Below are 19,196 nucleotides of genomic sequence, written 5' to 3' on the forward strand. Positions count from 1 at the left end.
GATATGTGCTTTGAGGAGATTTAATTCTTATCTTTAGATGTGCTGATAGCACAAAGAAGCCTGGCTGATTTACTGAACAGCAATGTGCCGTCGATAACAGTATTTGCCTTAGCTGTTTCTGTGATTAGGAAATTTGCACAGGCACAAAGCCTAGGTCATTAAATTGAGGGACTTCATTTCTGACTTTGCTTACTGTATAAAGTGCCAATCTTTGCACTGTTTTCCAGCACCTGAAAGGAGGCACTTACTTGCAACCAAATAATGTTTTCCATCCTCTCCTCCTGGCTTACCAGCCTCTCCCCCACTCTTGTAACGAGCTTGATGCTCTCTGCAGGCCTCTCTGCTTCAGGATAGTAATTCTGAGGAAAGCCCTTAACTCAGTCTTACAGATAATTCTCATACTTCTAAGAAACAGGAAAAAAAAAAAGCCACCAAAAAACCAAGAAAACATACAAACATCTCTGAGAGGGCAGAAACTGCTCCAACAAAGAGACAAAGCCCATGGAGAAGGGGCCTGAGGTCTCCGTTCATGAAGGTTTTGCACATGATTTATGCCCGATGAGAGCAATCCTCAGCAGATCTGGACTGGTTCTGGAGCACGCTTCATTCCTGGTCATTAAAATTCCAGCCAGCGCTCTCCTTCTGTTCACTTGCCAAAACATTCAGAAGTTACTTGTCCTGCATTACCTCTTTCCAGAAGCATCAATACCCAACCGCCTTCTCATCCTCACAGGGAAACTCCCAGCCGTTAGACAGACAACCCTATCTATAGCTTAAAAAGGCATTTCTGCCGAGACAGCTGTCTTCCCCAGCAGCCTGAAAACACAGCCTGTGGGTCTCTGCCATGGCTTTATATTTGCCCATCCGTCAGCTGGTGACACAGCTGCCCCAGCCAATGCAAACCAGTGTACCTCTCTTTGGAAGGGAAGTTGGCACGCGTTGAACGGCTCCTTTGCACCACGTGGCACAGGGAGACGCAGCAATTTTGTTCGGTTTTAGCTACATATTTCGATAGAAGTGAAGCAACCGAAGAATTACTCTAATCACAGTTTGAATCAGCCCGAGGAAGATACAAATGCTGCAGCAACCCTTCAGGTGCCCACGACAGAAAGAAAAAGATCTGCTTGGTGACTGTGCTTTAACTGGTGTCCTCCCCTGCTGAGCAAATCCACCTGAGCGGTGCCTCTGAACGTACTGGACAAGATTCGCAGAAAGCAGCGCTGCCAATTTCAGCTGAGTCATGTGAATCCATCCCGACCAGCTCCTGCCCACCCCAGGAATCCGGACATTCCAGTCTTTTAATAGGTGTCTGAACTGGCATGACTTCTATTGGGTCTTTCTACAGTGCTTCAGAGGCAGGGAAAGCGTTAATCATGCAAGTATTCAACATCAGTGCTATGCCTGACCTCCGCAGAAATCCAAATCCTGGTGCACATCTCCCTGTCAAATTCCTTATTTCCCCTCTGACCTTCCTTTCGCCAGCATAGAAGAAATCACTCCAGAAACATGAGGGCTGTCTAGCTGCAAAGGCAGCATCCCGGATATATCTATCCATCATTTTACAATGACAAGACTAAAAATAGTTTAATTGTTCACTCAGGTTATGTCTGAAATTGTATTATATTCTGCACAGATGTTGCTATGTTAAGAGCTCATTTTTTTGGCAGATTATTCAGTAATTTGGATTTAAAAAGAACAAACAAAACACAAAGCCACTTGAGACAGGTAAAAGCTTTCCATGATTTTCTAACTGATTACTCTGGGCTCCACAATCTGAGCAATTTCTTCCATTCCAGAAATTATTGGAATACAATGTTCAATAAAGGTCATACATGGAACTGCTTAGGCAGACACTTGTTTTCCTTCAAACTCCTTAATCCTCTTTTTCACCTCAATTCCTTTACCCTGCCACAGGAATCTCATTCCTCCACGTTTTTGCATGCAGTCTGGACATTTTACTATTGCCACTGCATCAGCCTTAAGTCTCGCATTAGTTAGCATCCAGCATACCTGAGGTGTACACAGAGCAGACATGCAGTTCATTCCCAAATATTTCTTAGCAAGACGCCCTAAATGAAATTAAGTAAAATTGTGGTTTTCCTTTGTTACAATACATTTCTTGTCTTCAAAACACATACCTTGCCAACTGTTTCTGGATCAGCAAAATCTACAAACCTGTGCCCTGTTCAAATAACTGGTTTCACACAAGACAAAGACAACCACAACCACATTGTGGTTTTCAATAATAAAATGTAGTTATGTTGCTGCTTGAACAAGAGCTACACTTCAGGCTGAGTTTTACCAAAGACCCAGTGCTGCCTTCAAATTTGAATCTGTGCTTTGAGACCGTGGGCCAAAGCTTTGGCAAGTATTAATTGGCACAGATAGAGTAACCACCAGTTACCTGGCAGAAGACTTGGCTCTGCAATTGCAAGGAACTAGTTAATCATTTTCAGACAGATAATAATTGCAAAGCTCAGCTTGTCCGTGAGTGACTAATGGGGTTTCCTCTTCCTTAAAGTGCACAAAGATATATTAATACAGAAAACAGTGATTTAACTCTTAATAACTACTCTGTGACCGAGGTGTCCAAACCCTGATCCTCCAGTGACTCGGTCATGGCCCTACAGCTACTACATCTTTAAATCAAGAGGACCAGATATATGTCACTTGCTATAATGAGCATGTGTAAGAGGAAACATTGCCCTTCTCAGCTGCATTCCCATGGGCCTTCATGATGGGAACTAAGGACAGTATTTTTCCCCAAGTTTCTTCAGCTCCGAAGTTCAGGGGAATATAGAGCTCAAGCTTTTGCCAAAACTATCCTAAGCTAAAACCACAGCAATGACACCCTGCTGGAGGAGCAGATAATGGGTGTGGGGTTTGGTGGATAATACTGGGTGGGCTTGGGAATCCGCCAGATTTACCAGCAGTACATGCTGCTTCACGTTCTCGGTGCCTCTGACTTCTTTCATGTCAACTATCTAAAACCTGCTTTGCAAATCTGAGCCTGTGTGTGTCTGGGTTGTTTGTAATCACGGAAGATTTTGTTTGCATACCTTCATCCTTTCATTGCATTGTATTTTTATCAATAACTGAAGAGTCACATAAACTGCAGAACGCAAGGTGCTGGCCAATTTTTTTTTGTGGTGCTCATCTCTTGCAGCATCTCATCTGTGCAAACCATGGCAATGTCTGTCCCAGCTAAGCTGCCTGGATTGCAGGACGCTCTCCTAACAACTGTACCAGTGCAAAGCACAAGTAATTTCACTAAAGTAAGAAGAACAGTTCTAAAAACCATAAATGAAATTATGCAAAACGAAACAGACTGCAAGGGGAAAAAGTCGTATCTAAAATGGATATATCCTGCTTTTATATAACACTAGAAGAAAACATGGGAAATAAATACAGCCCAGCCTACCATTTTGCTGTACTGAGTCCTAACATTTTAAAACTTTATGTAAAAAGAAACAGTGATGGCAGAGCTGTTTGGATTACAGAAGATGCAAAGCTCTGTGCGCATTCTGATGTATTTCTGCACTTTATATATACGGGAGATAAATTATGTGTGCAGCAACTAGTACAAACAAACGAACAAGAGCCAGAGCTCTTCTGGAGGGATTTCAGGGACAGCAGGCCAGGACTTACTTGGATTCTGTTTCAAAACTTTCTGGAAAGAGAAACGTCTCTGTAGATCAAAAAAGCTGGAATAAAGTGAAAGCAGAGGCATCCCTTTGCATCAGTAAGTGCCAGCCATTAACACCTTGCTTCAACGCTCTCAGAAATTGCTGAGCCATTTGAAAGGTCACTTGTGAATAACCTGGGAAATTGTAAAAGCTCCAGACCTTTTGAAAACAGAACATTTTCTAACAACCTAGGGCAGTACCTGTTGAAGTTGATCGGGTACAGGATGATATCCTCAGGTGCTCTGCCATCCCACTGGATGATATAAGCCTGCTTGAGCATGACGACAGGCTGGTACTGCTGGTACGGTGCTCCTCTGTTCACTCCTTGCAGCCACAAGGGATGGGAATGGTATGCTGCTCTGGCAATGGATAAGGTCAGATTCTCAGGGCGTCTGGCCTGAATATAAAGCTGAGGGTGAAAGGAAAATGACAAACATATCCATTAAACCAGCCAGGCCCAGCCATAACATGTGCATTTGATCATCGTTGCCTGTAAATGGTCTTTGCCAATGAAGAGCTCAGAACATTTGGAAAGTCACTGAAACATTTCCAGTTCAAATAAAAAGGTGAAACAGAAATAGCATCTGCAGCCATTCATGGGGACACCGTGAAGTGAGATATGAATTCTACAGTGCCATAAAAATGTTCACTATTCAAAAATCTTAAGGGAGAAGGGTAATCAAGAAAATATCACCAAGTAATTCTTTTTTATTAATTCAAATAGCTGCACTTTTAAAAGTGGCTTATTCCATTGAAAATACAGAAAACTCTTAAGTTATTTCAACAGGCTTTGGATTAGGTCCAATTATCTAATAGAATCCATAGCTTCGCTCTCAAGCAGCAGAGCAGGCTGAAATTTCGGGGGCTAAAACTCGATGGCCTGACTATATGACATTATAGACTAAATAACACGTGCCACAGGCTTCAACAAAGAGCTCCCCTGTGCAGGGACCAACAGGTGCCCTTGGCTTGTAGCTCAACTCTACAGACCAATGGCAAAACTACACTCCGGTTGTATGCTTTTTCTGTCCTGCCGTCACGCAAATGAAGGCCAATTCACATGGCAAACATCAGTTTTAAGCCTGAATGCATGATCATAGAATCATAGAATGTTTTGGGTTGGAAGGGACACCTAGAGGTCATCTAGTCCAACCCCCCCCGCAGGAGCAGGGACAACGCTAACTAGATGAGGTTGCTCAGAGCCCCGTCCAACCTGGCCTTGAATGTTTCCAGGGATGGGGCCTCCACTACCTCTCTGGGCAACCCATTCCAGTGTTTCACCACCCTCATTGTAAAGAATTTCTTCCTTATATCCAGTCTAAACCTACCCTGCTTCAGTTTAAAACCATTGCTCCTTGTCCTGTCACAGCTGTCCCTACTAAAAAGATTTTCCCCGTCTTTCCTATTGGACCCCTTTAAACACTGAAAGGCCGCAATAAGGTCTCCCTGCAACCTTCTCTTCTCCAGGCTGAACAACCTGATGTTCACCTGCTTCCCCCTGTGTGAAATTCCAGTGCAAAAGGAGGATGCACAGCTAGTCCTACAAAGCTGTCCTGGCATGCGGGGTTGTAGCAGACACCTTGTCATATTCCCTGAAGGGTTTCAAATGCACCAAGGACAGATGAGGACACCTATAATCCCACTTCCTTCCCTCTCCTACAGTGCAGAATAACGCTCTTTGCATCAAGAACTTAAAATATCCAACATAAAAATCCATGTTAGCTCAGAAATATCTAAGCTTCTACATGGGCATTCATCCAGCCAAATTATTTTTAAACTCAATTTCTGTCTTTCAGGTAGATCAAAATGGAAGCAATAGTCTCTCAGGTATTAATACCACAGGCAAGGATACAAACACAGCCAAGACTAGCAGAGAGGACGAGACTCCATCTGTCAGGATATCTGCCTTCTAACGCAGGGCTATGAGACCTTAGCCCCCTCACATCTCCGTATCTGCTTCTTCTCCTCTTGTCTACACAGATTGAAAGCTCTGCAAATACAGACTATCTCTCAATGTTTTATATACAGGCTTATTTTAGTTGGGGTTTCTAGCCAATCCAGCTTTCAGTTCCAGTTTCATGCCCAGAAGGACTCTGCACTTGCGCCTGCTCCTGGTGCTGAGTTTGAGCTCCTCAGGACCTCCAGAAGACTGTCTGCCTACCCCTCACCTCACCCCTGAATGCAGAAGCCTCATGCTGATTGCTCAAGTTAAAAATTTGGGTCTCATGTCACAAAAATTAACCCAAAAGTGGTTGTAAATATTTCTTGGATATTCAGTCCATTCCTCCTTTCACACCATTGCACTTTAATGATGACAGCCTATCCTGAGTGGTATCTGGAGACCCTTGGAGATTAAAGTGGATCCCACAATTGCATTAAACACAAGCTTTTTTTTGATGGCTGGAACTATTGGTCAAATAATTCACCCCAAACAATCTCAGAGCAGCAGCCCATTTGCTCATTCTTGATGGATCAGGGAAGAATCAATTATTTTTACAGTCTGATAAAAGACCTTTTCTATCTATGAGACCAAGGAGGAAAACTTATTTTCCCTTCACATTCAAACAATGATTGGAAAGTCAGTAACATGCAATGCAATAAACCACATTTCAATCTCATTTGTCCCCACCGGGATGAGGAAATGCTGAGGTCAGAGTAGGTGATCAGTAAGGTCCCTTTGGACCTGAAATCCCATCAATGTATTAATTGTTCTCAATCAAAACAGCCTTTTCTGATAAAGAATGGTTGGAATGAACTCTGATACTGCAAAATAATAGCCCACTTGTGTCTTTCTGAATAAGAGGCAAGAGTTTCTGTCCTATCACCGTAAACTTTGACATTATTTCCTTCCAGCATGTTTCTCCAGCAAGCAGAGAATATTAAGGCGGTAGCTGCTGTGCACTTACCACAAGATTAAATGCACCAATGACAAAATAAGCTGAGAAAGGAAGGAAATGCATTCAATGAGCCCCAGAAATTCCTAAATTACAGACTACCAAGAACAGAAGATTCCTATATACTTTAAGGTATTTCTGTAAAAAGAAAAAAAAAACCAAAAAAACAGAGCTATGTGTGGCCTAAGCTGCTCACTACAACAACTGTTAATGAGTTCAAGAAAGTGCTGGAAGACTTTGTGGTATTCTTCAATAAGATGATGAGGAAAGCATGTCAGAGATTTGTCGGTAAGATTTTCCCCCAAGTGCCTAGGGACCAAGTCACAGGTCTACCATTAATGATAATAGTGACAGCTGTTTTGAGAATGACACAGTAATTACTAGAACAAAAAAAAATGCCACTTCTGTGTTGGTAGCAATACTTGTAAATTGACTTTGTCTCCTGCAATGACCAACAGTGGCTACTGAGTGAATGCCTTCCAGAACTGCAAGCCACCAAGAATGTGATTTTCAGTCCCACAGAAATACAGTAGTGTATCTGGTGGATCTTGCAAAATGTTTGTCACTAAAGGAGGTCACAATAGGTAAAAGCCCTGATCAAGCAATCTAGATCCTACACGAAGAGACGCTTTTGATGAGGTGGAGCTTCACTAAGTCAACAGGACTCTGACTGGGAGCAGGGACCAGCTGAGATGTTCCCTGCAGCAACTGGGCTCAGCTCTGGAACAACAGTCCTCATGGCTTGGCCTCTCTTGAACATACCAAGCTGCACATAAAGCAGCACCCCACATTTTCCCATTCCTTCCCTTTCTCTGGGCCTCCCCAATTATTTGAGGGAACAAGGGACAAACAGGGGAATCCAATCCCTGTCCATGGAATCCCTGACCTCCATTCTGCAATGCTGACTCATGTCAGTCCTAGTATTTGGCTTTTGTTACCCCTTCAGGACTGCAAACAAGACCAAGAGATTACTTCAGAAGAACCCCAGAGTCATCCACCAAAAGGCTGATTTTACTTCCCAATGAGATGAATGAAGTAAAAAGAACCCTTTGAGCTCCGCTGGCCCCCGGTGAGTGAAACAGCAGCCGCTGCCCCAGCACAGTGCTTTTGGGATGTCACAACATGGCCTCTTTCTTCCTCAGCCTTTGCTTTGTAATGCCTTTACTCATTTGACTGAACTTGGAAAACTTTCTCACTTTTCTTCCTTATATCTACCTTTAGAGAGGCAAAACACTTCTGAATAGGAGTGAAAAGGAGAGTAGCAAAAGAATTTTTTTTTCTAGAATGAAAAATCCATCTTCCTCAGCAACGCCTCCATATTTTTTGGTTAGATCTACTGAAATATTTAAGAGAAGAAAGTGGCTCATAAAGATACTTTAAAATATGAGACATGGTGACAGCTTAAAGTAGTAGGAGAAGAAGAGCTAGTTAAAATAGTATAGATTGTGAGCCTTCTACTTGCCTGTGTGGTTTAATGGACATCGTTGTCATTTTAGCTGCTCTAACATGTCACACTACAAAGATGTGTCAGACTTCCCTGGGCTTAGGTGGCCATTTTCCCATGACAGACTGTGAAACAGAGAAGATAAGTTCTTACACAATTCATGGGGGATCTGCTATTCAACTGGGTAGCAAGTATGAAGATAAGCAACATACAAAGTATTGGAACAGAAAATCTTGGTTTCTGAGCAAAGGTTTGCTTGCTTTCTAATTTCTTTAACATTGCTTTGGTCCTACTGTGCTGTCAGCTGTCAAGCTGGGGCAAAATGAGAAGTTCAATCCTCTTCTGGTTGTTTGACTGTTCAAAAAAGGCTAATTTCCCAGGGCAAAACATTTTCTCTATGAATTTTCCAAGTAAAATTCTTTCCGAAATAAAAAATGAATATTTCTTTCTATGAGAAATGCCAAGACCAATTTTGGCCCTAAAAATGACAGCAGCTTCACTGACATCAGCAAAACTACTTTGATTTTCTATAGGTACACACCAGAGATCAAAATTGGACCTCTGTGTCCAAATACAGACACCATTAGCTGAAAAATATCTTGCAGGCTTTTCCTTCTTCCCAGTCCACGAGGTGCTGACAATCCTTGAGCGTCGCAGGTACCCTGGGATTGTACGGTTTTGCCTGTGCTCAGAAAAGCGCCTTTCACTACCTACTGCATCTCTTGCTTGCTTTACATTTAGAAGCATCAATACCAAAACCAGCTACACAAGTGGATACCAGCTGAAGGTATATAACTTGGAGATGCAGGATCCCTGTAATTGCAAACATTCACTGCAAGGACAGAGTTAACCAAAGTGGAAGAATTTTTATTTCAGCAGCCTGCAGTAAGGTAGTGACTAAGTGAACTGGTGAAAATTCAATAGCATTGCCTAAAGTATTTTATAATAGCAAGACATCAATTTTTTGGTAATTCAAAACTGACACTAATTTAGCTATGTAGCAGTCTCTTATGACTGTCTAACACCTTTTTAAGTTTATAAAAGAAAACAGTACGTGCTTCCAAAAACTCTGCTTATTTTAATAAAGATATACCAAAAAAGAGAAGTTTCACAGCCTCTCCTGATGAGCTGCCGTAAAGTTTGCGAGGAATGAGCAAGTGCACAGCTTCAACTGTCCAGTGTGAGCCAAGGCACTTGTCTTATGATTTATATAAAAAATCAGAAATGGTTTAGGAATCTCATTTACACTTTAACAAGTAACGCAGGTGTTGAGGAGTCTCCAGTTCAGTGCCTTTGGAAATCTCACCTACCTACATGGAAAGAACTATGGGATGAGCCTCTCCCTGTGTTTTTCTTTTATTACTGCCCTTTGCAACAGCTGAAAGTCAGGTTGATGGGACAGCGAGGACCTCAGCGTCCTGCTGGCGGAGTCTGAGTGACTCACAGGGATTGCCAGAAGATGTGATGCTGCCAGCTCTTGCGATATCCCTGCAAGTCTCCCTCTACTTGGTGTTCTTCCTCAAAGCCTTGCTTTATTTTCATTACAACATGAGAGTTTCAGCTGTCATTAAAAAGCAAAGGGGTTGGTCTTGTTTGGACACCACCAACCCTACAGGCTCCGGAATCGATAGGGGAGGACAAAAAGACCTGATAGTTCTTGTTTGTGTAAATGTCATGATTTTAAGCTGGTCCCAGAACCCTTTTTTTTTTGCAGTGAAAGGGAACATCGGGGCCAAAGCACAAGGCATTTCTGAGTGCTCCCTTGCTGAAGAAAGGTCCTGACCAGCACGTGGGGAAGGTGGCATGATGCTTCTTGGAGACAGTGAGAGGAAGGACCATGAACCAACCATAGGAAGGTGGGAATGTCAACCTGAGTTGCCAGATTAAAACACCCTCAGGAAAGTCTGTCCCCAGGATTTTGTGGAGCTAGAAACGCCGCTAGAGGAATAGGTTTTCCCCAGGCATTTCCTTTCCTGGGCAAATTACATCCAGGAGAAGATGAGCGTGAAAAGTGGATGAAAGAAACCAAGCAGAAAGGAATTAACTAAACTCCAGGCACTTTGCTCAGAGAAGATTTGGCTGCAATCTTAGCTGAAGGACTTCAATGTCATTTTTCCACGCCAAGTAGCCCATCCCTAGGCTGACTATTTTGGGCCCAGTTCAGCGTCACTATTTCCTTGAACTGAAAGCACATCTTCACCTGCTTGTGCTAGGGAAGAATAAAAGCCCTTGTCTACCAGAGCTACATAAAATGGAAAAGAAAAACAAATTTTTTAATAGAGTTGCTAAGATCAAAGCAAACCATCTTTCTCCATAATTGGATTCACTCTTTTGGCTTTTGATCTCAAATATGACGCTCAGAATTTAGCACACAAACAAATCATCAGTTTGTCAAGGTGCTGAGAACCAGGGTTAAGCTGAAATACTCCAACATATATACCCTCCAAATTAAATGAAACCCGGCTGCACGGGACCAATTTCTTCTACCCTGCACACATATATATTCCCCTACCCAAACCCCATAAACTGAAGCATTTAATTTGAGCTTTACTCATCCTGCTGGATGCTGTTAGTTGAAAAATGCTGGTAAGTAACAGATCCCAGAGAAGCAAATGTTTATGCTTGCCTAAACCTAGCCAAGGAATTTTTCTATGGTGGAAAAACTGCTTCACCATGTAGAGTGCCATAACCTGGAGGGTATTAATAGAAATAAAAATATAAATGCCTACTTGTTTACAGTTCTGAATTTAACTGTTAGGTTGCCAGAGCAGAGACTATCATTTCTCTAGAGACACAGCAAAACGCAAGTGTCAAGCACAAAACCCTAATTCAATGGGAGTGTTTCTTAGGAGCCCAGTCCTGTTTCTGCCTAGTCAATAGGAAGCCAAGGGCTCTAACTCCAGTGTCCAGACACTTAAATAGCAGCTCCTGCTCTCTGCTGTGCAACTAAAGCAAATGCATACAATTTTTTTTTAGCTTAAGGAGACATGGATAATCTGGATTTGACTGTGCACATATTACACAGGCACAGAGGTCTCAAAGATAATTCCATTCCTAAAAGTTTCATGCATAAAGTTCCTTGGAGGTACAGGACCAGAGTGCTGTGTCTGCCTAGCCAAAGTGCAAGCCCACACATTACTACCTATCAGAGAAGCCACAGGATCCCCCAGTGTGGAAAATCCATGAGTCTAGGTTTGAAACCCATCCTGAGGTGCAACTGTAGGAAATCAGGCTCTGCTGATCCCCATGCTCACAAAACTGCATGTTATAAAGGGAAACCTGACAGTCAGCTCCTCTCAAGGCAGTTTTAATGCTGCTTGGTCTTCAGTACTTCAGTCAGAGATTCATCCTGTACCACACCTGATGAGGTCTGGGCAATGTCTACTGACTCCCAATGAGACAAGAGTTTGCAGCATGCTCCCAAGTGCACAGGAGGCTCTTAATAAACCATATGCTGTATCCACACACAAAGGTCTTAACGAAATTTGAGCAACATACAATGAACCACAATCTCATTTTGAGGTCACATTTTCCCTCCATTTACCGTTCTCCTCTTTTTCTTTCCCTTCTGAAAGGTTACCTGGGATTTGCAACCCTTTCTACCAAGGTGTTGATATATCAGCTAAGGTTTCTAACTCAAGTGAGCTGAAAAAAACTGCTGCGAAGATTTAATACCATCCCGACCTAAGGCTGACCATCCCTCAGCCAGTGATTTCTGAATGGAAAATAAGAAATAAGTGTGAGCTTGTGTCTCAGCCACCCATTTCACCATCCTGAACCCAGTAGGATGCACCAGAGGAGTAACATCTTCCATTACTGAAACTTGATTCACCAGAGCCCCAAGATAGAGTGGACAAATGCCTGGAAGCAAGAACACCAAACTTTCCCCCAACTCAGTTTCAACTTGCAGCTTCTTGTGGGCAACGGGAAGAGACAGAGCTCCTTATAGCCATGTTGCAGGCAGCAGCACTACAGAAGCTTTACTGAGCCCTTGGAATTAGGCAGATAATGTCGAGAGGAGTAAAATTATGCCCAATTTATTATTCACCTCTAACGGAGTGTTGAGTAGGTTTCACTCCATCACCCACCCAACATGCCCAGCGACGCTGCCTGCAGCTGCCCCCCCATTACCTGTGCAAAATTCCCGGTACACATCACCCCATTCCAGCGCGGGACAGTGAGACAGCCGGGATGATGCAGCAAGTAGTTGTCCGCTCTGCCTATGAAGGTGTCTGGATACCCTGTCACCGAGCCGTCCAGATCATGGAAGATAGACATTTTGTCACCATCATTATCGTTGTTTCCAAACCACTGGCCTGATCTGCCGAAGAACACTTTCAGTCCAACCTAGCAGAAGGAAATAGGAAAACTTACTGGTTAGTTCTAAGACTTGGGTTGGCAGTGTCTTAACAGCCAAAATGGTGATACAGAACTAGAGAGCTCTACTGTTTGAGCAACAGTTTTGTTTTGCCTCTTCCATTTAGAAAAATTTCTGACTGTATTGGTTTTCCCCCTCATATCTTAATCCCAGGAGATACTTTCACAAAAATCAGAGTTTTGGTTCTTCGAAATGCACCCACACAACCATGTATTACTTGAAATCACACAGCAATAAATTACGCAGTGGCAAAAGGAAGAGGCTGACTCAAAGTACCGGGAAGTACTGGAAGCTTATGAAATTTACTACAGAATATCTCAGCTGTGATCAAAGAAACAAAAATTACTAGATACTCGGTGAATTTTTTCATATATTTTCAATGGCTGCTCTACACCGTTCCGTGAGTGCCATTTTTTCCTAATTGTTCCCCTAAAACCTTTTAAAACTCATACAAGTGACAGCAATTCTCAGAATTTGCTCTTGTGCACATTCTAATATATCCCCTGAAGAATTTTTTTTTTTTTTCGAGAAGAGAAATAACAGGAAGCAGCATAATCCTCATTATGCATAGCTCTGTTTTCAAGATTTTTTCAGTAGCTAAGTAAAAGAATCTGTCCTGATATGAAAATCCAGCAAAACAAGGAAACTGCAGATGTTCAGCAAAAAGGCAGGGAATATTTTTATGTCTCCAGAGAAAATTATTACAGTGTGCTATGATTAGGTTCTGAAGTAATCGAGAAAATAATTACTCCAGGTCAAGCACTCGGAATGAATCCTGCAGCAATGTGTATAAAAGCAGACGGCATAAATAGCGACTGGATCACGCCGACCCAAAGGACTGTAATTTGTTCTATTTAGCCCAACTAACTTTAATTGGACTGTGCACATGAGTAAGAATTGGGGTCAGCAGGATTAGGCTGCAAGTTTACCAAGGGCTTTAAAGGCTTTATTTTAACAATAATAAACAGAACGGCTTAGGAGAATAGGAGGGTCATTGTGATTCTGAGTTAGATGGAAAGTCCCACTGCCTTAAAAAGAATGACCACTGCAGCAAGAACTACTTGTAGAATAAAAGTCTTTATTCCTTTAAAATTAAATTAGAGCCCAGAACCGTTTTTCTGCCACCTTCTTGTCTGAGTCTCATAAACAAACACCTGAAGCAGTCTCATTTAAAGGAGGCTCAAACACATGGAAATTTAATGTGTATTTTTGAGTGTTTTAAAACCTTTTCTTGCTGCACCACAGGAAATTTCTTGCCCAACGGGCTACTTGGCAAAGAAGGAAGATTCCAAAAGTTGTTTTTTTTCTTTCATTTTCATTTATAAAAGAGGAGATACTACAAAAATGTAAATGCCGTGCTGCAGCTCAAAGCTCCATTAAAAATACTTCGTGACAGTGCACTTCTGGAGGTGAATATGAAAATGGGCACTTCACTGGGGAGGAGAACAAAGTCTGGTGCACTTCAAAACAAACTAAGGCACAGCCCGTACAGCTTACATTTGAGTAACACCCTCCGCGTTTCCATCCAGCAGCAGACAGTTTTGGTGCTAATGCTAATCTGATCTCTAACATTCTCCTCTAAAAAAGTCTGAAAGTCAGAAATGAAATGGAAATGTTAATGAGCGGTGTCACTTCTTTTATAAGTCTCAAGGTTACCTCGCTTTTGTACGCTGAGGGATAGGGGTGCACTGGGTCTGCAGTTACAGCCATGGCAACATATTTTTTCCTTCTAAGTGAACACAGATGAACAGAGAAGAGACTCAGCTTGTCAGGTATATCCATGCGGAGCTAGGAATGAGTTAGAAGGGGGTGCAGAGACAGGTCATGGCTAGCTACCACACTACTAATCAGACACCGAATTTTCATTAGGTGTGGACTACCTGGGAGTGATATGGTATAAAGCTTACTTGAATTACCTGTCTAAGCCTGACAGGGAGACCTGACAGATGATGGCTATGTGAGCATGTAAACTCTTAGGAATATACTAACTCAACCTGTCCGAAGGCAGCACACCTAGCACAGCTGCAGACAAGTCCTGGAGACTGCAGTGGAAAACACCTTCTATATTAAAAATTAATAACGTTCTGGAAAACATCATAATAACTTTCAACTTTTTCTAAAATTCAAGTCTTGGCCCAAGCTGTCAAATAAGCCATACCACTGTTACCATTTTAAGGAAACCACTTTCAACCAGTGTGAATCTTCTTCTTTCTTACCACTCAAGGACTCTGCCCTCATTAGCATGGCTTTTACTCTGCTGGAGGGATGCAAGCCCTCACCCTGCAAGTTCCCTTTGGTCACAAGTCTCTTTAGGGTTTGGGGGTTTTTGCTGCCCTCTTTTTCAGGGGATAACAGACTTGCACTTTAACTCAGTGTCTGCTTTTCTTTTTCCCCATCATGAACTGTTTGCAAACTTCTGCTTTGACGCAGAAACCCAGCACTAAGACAACACAGGCTAAACATAGTAAAGGCAACATTAGGAAGCACCCCTCTCTTAGCTAGGCAGGACTGCAATCCCGTGGGAGTCACTAGACCACAGCCAGGAGCCACTGCTGGCCCCTCTGAGCTCCAACACAGACTGCTGGGATTTCTTTGGCACAAGTAATTTCAGAGATGCCATAGTGTTGGCACAGCTAGGAGCAGAATAGGCTTGGACCCACCCTAAGCTCTTGGCTGCAGGCAAAAAATAACCAGAGGGACTGTGAGCAATGAATGTGAACTGGGACAGTTTGTGAGTCTTCTGCATCTGCTGGAGGTGGCCTTGTTCATGGGGAGCCCAAAAGGTCACATACAGCTTCTTGCTCCTCACCTCGCTCTACAGGAGCTGTGCAGAAAAAGGACAGAGGGATGAACAGGTTGCTATTTTATAACTAAAAAGAGATATGTCAGGGCTTCTTAAGAAATTATGCACAAGTGCCCTGTTTGGGCATGGCTCTGTTCTGGGCCGGGGCCATCTCCTGTGAGCTCTCCAAGTCCCACTGACTGACAGTAACCAGATCTACAGAAGACAACAACCACCAGTCATGCCCTCAGCTGGGTTAAGACCAACTCCTGCTTCCACTGCTTTGAAATAACTTTTTAAAAGCACCCTTTTTAAAACAAACAAAGAAACAAGCCAGCCTAGCAAGAATTTTGCTATTGATAAATGCACAGGTACCTTAATATGTGAGTTTTAGGTTTGTCAACAGAAAGGCAACAAGAATACTTTTTATGGAGTGTAATGTTTAGGTCTCCTGTTCTATTTGACTGTTAATTTTACGCTGGAATTAAACAAGACCTGACTGGTTTATTTTTTTGTTGTCTAACCAATCTGCTGATTAGTCTGATTAATTATACAGTTATTCCTTCAGCATGACTAATAGCTTTGTCATCGCTATACAACTTGCAGTAATGTTTAATTTCTTCTTAAAAAACAACTGTAAAATGATTGTTCCTTTAGGGAATTAGTATTTAGCTACCCTTTAAAATGTAATAAAATGAAGCCTGGAGATGGAAAATTAATTAAAAAATTCTACAGGCTCTATCTTAACTAGTCAAAGACCTATTGTCCCATATAGCAACTAGCAACAAAACAATAAACTAACCGTGGTCCTTTAACTCTGAAATCCGATTTAGCACGTCTGGGTTCAATCCAGATAAAACAGAATCAAAGCAAAAAGTGCTGGGATCAAGTTGGTTACAAATAGAAATTATTTTTAAGTTGGCAAAATACCAACTTCAGAAACCGATATTCCTTGGAAATGTACATACAATAAATAATTATTGGGACAATGTCATTAGGTTTTTTGTAATAGGCTGACACTCTACTACTTTAATTTGCTTTGCAGAAGTATTTAGTAAGTCTTTGGACCATTTTTACCTTGAAAACCTCACATCTTAAAGGTGTTGCAGTACTAAACTGCCTCTCAAACAAAAAATGCTGGAATATTTAACAGGCTCATTGGCCTCAGATGGGGCAACTGTATTAAAGAGATGCATTTTCAGCCATTCAAGAGGCAATCATCCTCTTTGCTAACGTGCACAGATATCATCTGTCTGCAACCATTCTGCTGGACAGAGTCCTACATCCATTACTGGAGGAAAATTTCCACTGTCTTCCTGTCCACCGATCAAACTTTTTCATTGTACGTTTTTCTCTAAGCTCCCCTCCCCAGTTCCAGGTTGATTTTCTGATTCATGTTCCCCATGATCATCTTATAACCATTTTCCCCAAGGGAGGACATTAAGAAGGTACTGCAAATTAGCCCTTATTCTTGTTCCAAAGCTCCCTAAATCATCTAAGGTAATTTAGATCTCCCTACTGAAATGTACAGGACCTGCGTTTTCTTCAAAGGAGCAGTCAAATGACTGCAATCAGCATCATCCTTTCATGAAATACCCTCCTGTTGTTGGTCTAAAGTGTACCAGAGAGGGGACAGACAAACTAACTGCTTGCCAGAGGGAGTGATATTGGTCAATCCCAGAGCAATAGAAATTTTCCTCAAGATAAAGCCAAACCTCAAGCCAAAGTTACTACAGTTCATGGACATGCTAACAAACATGGGCCTTGTTTGAAAAAAGCTAAGGAAAGGTTATGATTCCTGGGAGCGAGCCAGGTGGAATCTATCATTTCCCAAGCCAAGTGCACAGGGCCATGATTCCTGCAGGAATCCAGGACAACGACGAGAATTGCTCAGCATCCTATGGCTCCTGCCAAGGCAGAGATACAGAGCCCCATTCTGCTATCACTGCTCAAGGGAAGTCCCTGTTGTGCTCATCAGGAATTTCACTGCTGACCTCAGAACCTGGGCCATGACTTTGCTTCTGAGTGCATTTGCTTATTTCTGTATAAGAACTGCATTGCAGCTTACTGCCTCCTGCCATCTCATTTATGTTTCCCTCAACCTCTCAAGCCAGGTCCTCACCAGGTCCTCAGCATATAAAAGCTGGTAATGCTGCACCAGCTAAGAATGATGCTCTGGATCTTCTGGTTACGAGGTGAAATCTTCTGCTAATGCAGATTTTTTTTATGTATGTCTGCCCAGGCATAAGATACCTTCACTGGCATATAAATAACCTTTTTTTTTTAAAAAAAAAAGAAAGCATTGCAAAATGAATAGATGGTATGCACCGATGTAACATGCACCACTACCTGGAAATGCCTGCTCTAGAATAAATCTCTCACCACTTCTAAATACTTCAAAAACTTACACATCTGATCTGAGACACATTATTCTGGGGGCTTATCTGCCAGGAGTTTTTCATGAAGAACCCGATGGCACTTGAATATCTGTCAACAGTTGGGGTGAACTTCTTGAAAGTGCATTTTGCCATCCTGACAGGCCCATCATAAATCTGGAATCCACGAATAGGGAACGTCCTGTGAAATTTAAAAACAAACACAATCCTGTGTTAAAAGCTTGGGCAAACTCTTGAGTCTTCTCCTGAAGGCCCAGAAAGATATTAGCAAGTAGCTAAACCACCTTTCCTTTCCCCAAACTGGGATCTGGATGCACATCTCACAGTTAATGAAAGATGAAATTCTGCTGAACATCCTCTGCAGGATAAGGCTCAAAGGCCAAAAAAAAAAAAAAAAAAAAAATGACTCATACAGCTTGCGTAAGTCTTGTAAGCTAGGGTAACACAGTTTAAACCCCTTGTCCCCAGCGACCGAGGGGCATATCACCACAAGGAAGACCCAAAGGGCTGTGTGGCAGCATTGCCATCAGGTTTCCTGTTCCAGGGTAGACGGGTTTCTCAGGAAAACATCAGCATGATTGAAAAAATTGTCAGACTCCCTGGAGGCAACAGTGTCTCCTTGGAAGCAAGGACCAAGCGGTGCAGCAGTTTCTCCTCTCCATACAGGCCACTTCTGCAGCATCACTCCACAGACATGTCGTCAAGACATCAGTGTTGAAGGAGCTACCTCTGCAGTCACAGGTAAGGACCTGCTCCTTCCATGGTTTGTTTTGAGAAGGCGCCAAGTTTTGCTTGGCCCCAGTTGTGTTTGATTAAAGGGTGGCCTGCACCAGCTTCACAGACGGTAATGAAGCTGGCTAGTAGTGGCATGGAAGGGTAGGTCTATGCCTACTGAGTCCAGAAAGAGTTGTTCAGACATGAAAGCCACAAAGTGAACATTACATGGGCACAAAGGCTCTCTCCAGCCTGGGGGTCACTGAGGCCCAGATTCTCCCCCAGCCCTGATATTTTTTCCTACTGGTTGGCTCCAGAGATCCAGAAACACTTTGCTAATTGGAAACACCAAGCACGAACAGTGTTTCTTGACCAAATAATTCTTCAATTTCCAGAGCTGTTATCCAAGCAGTTGGGTTTGGTACAACCCCCACGTTCCATTTTGCACTATGGCATAATGACAGGACAGATGCCAGACGTTTTGGTATACTCCTTTCCAAGAGTAGATTGCTTAACAATACCAGAGATGATTAGAGCTTGTCTGAACTGCAAAGGAGCTTTTTTGCAAATGCAATTAAAATAACAACAGCAATAATAACTGAGGATAGCTCTGATCATTCGTGCTGTCCTATACAGATCCCATACCTGTGTCACTTATGGCTGAGACACGTATAGCCAGGGCTGTGCGCATGGCATGTCTGCTGAGTACTGCTATTCCTTAATTTTATATTCCTCGTAGAGGGCTTAATGACTGGTGAGCATCACCAAAACCATACATTAGGGTAGAATTTAGGCTTGGGGAAGCACACCTTGCTATAGGGATGTGGGTAGGCACCCCAGTTGCTAGACAGGAGGTTGTGGTGTTATCAATATAGAAAATAACATACAGCTGTTGAAAGAGA

At 42.5% G+C, this 19,196-nt stretch overlaps 1 protein-coding gene across 1 annotated transcript in view; it reads right to left on the bottom strand.

Moving 5' to 3' along the window:
* Positions 1–19,196, bottom strand: part of LOC104130811 (cell surface hyaluronidase-like) — a 48,212-nt gene that overhangs the window by 16,306 nt on the left and 12,710 nt on the right. The window contains exons 12-15 of the mRNA XM_035899485.1: positions 17,593–17,761; positions 14,953–14,961; positions 12,156–12,371; positions 3,887–4,095 (exon numbers count right to left, since the gene is read on the bottom strand). Of these exons, the coding sequence (XP_035755378.1) occupies positions 3,887–4,095; positions 12,156–12,371; positions 14,953–14,961; positions 17,593–17,761 (603 nt within the window). The remainder of the gene's footprint in view (positions 1–3,886; positions 4,096–12,155; positions 12,372–14,952; positions 14,962–17,592; positions 17,762–19,196) is intronic.

The sequence above is a fragment of the Egretta garzetta genome, unplaced genomic scaffold (assembly GCF_000687185.1).
Source record: "Egretta garzetta isolate BGI_Z169 unplaced genomic scaffold, ASM68718v1 scaffold287, whole genome shotgun sequence".
NCBI classification, from domain to species: Eukaryota; Metazoa; Chordata; class Aves; order Pelecaniformes; family Ardeidae; genus Egretta; species Egretta garzetta.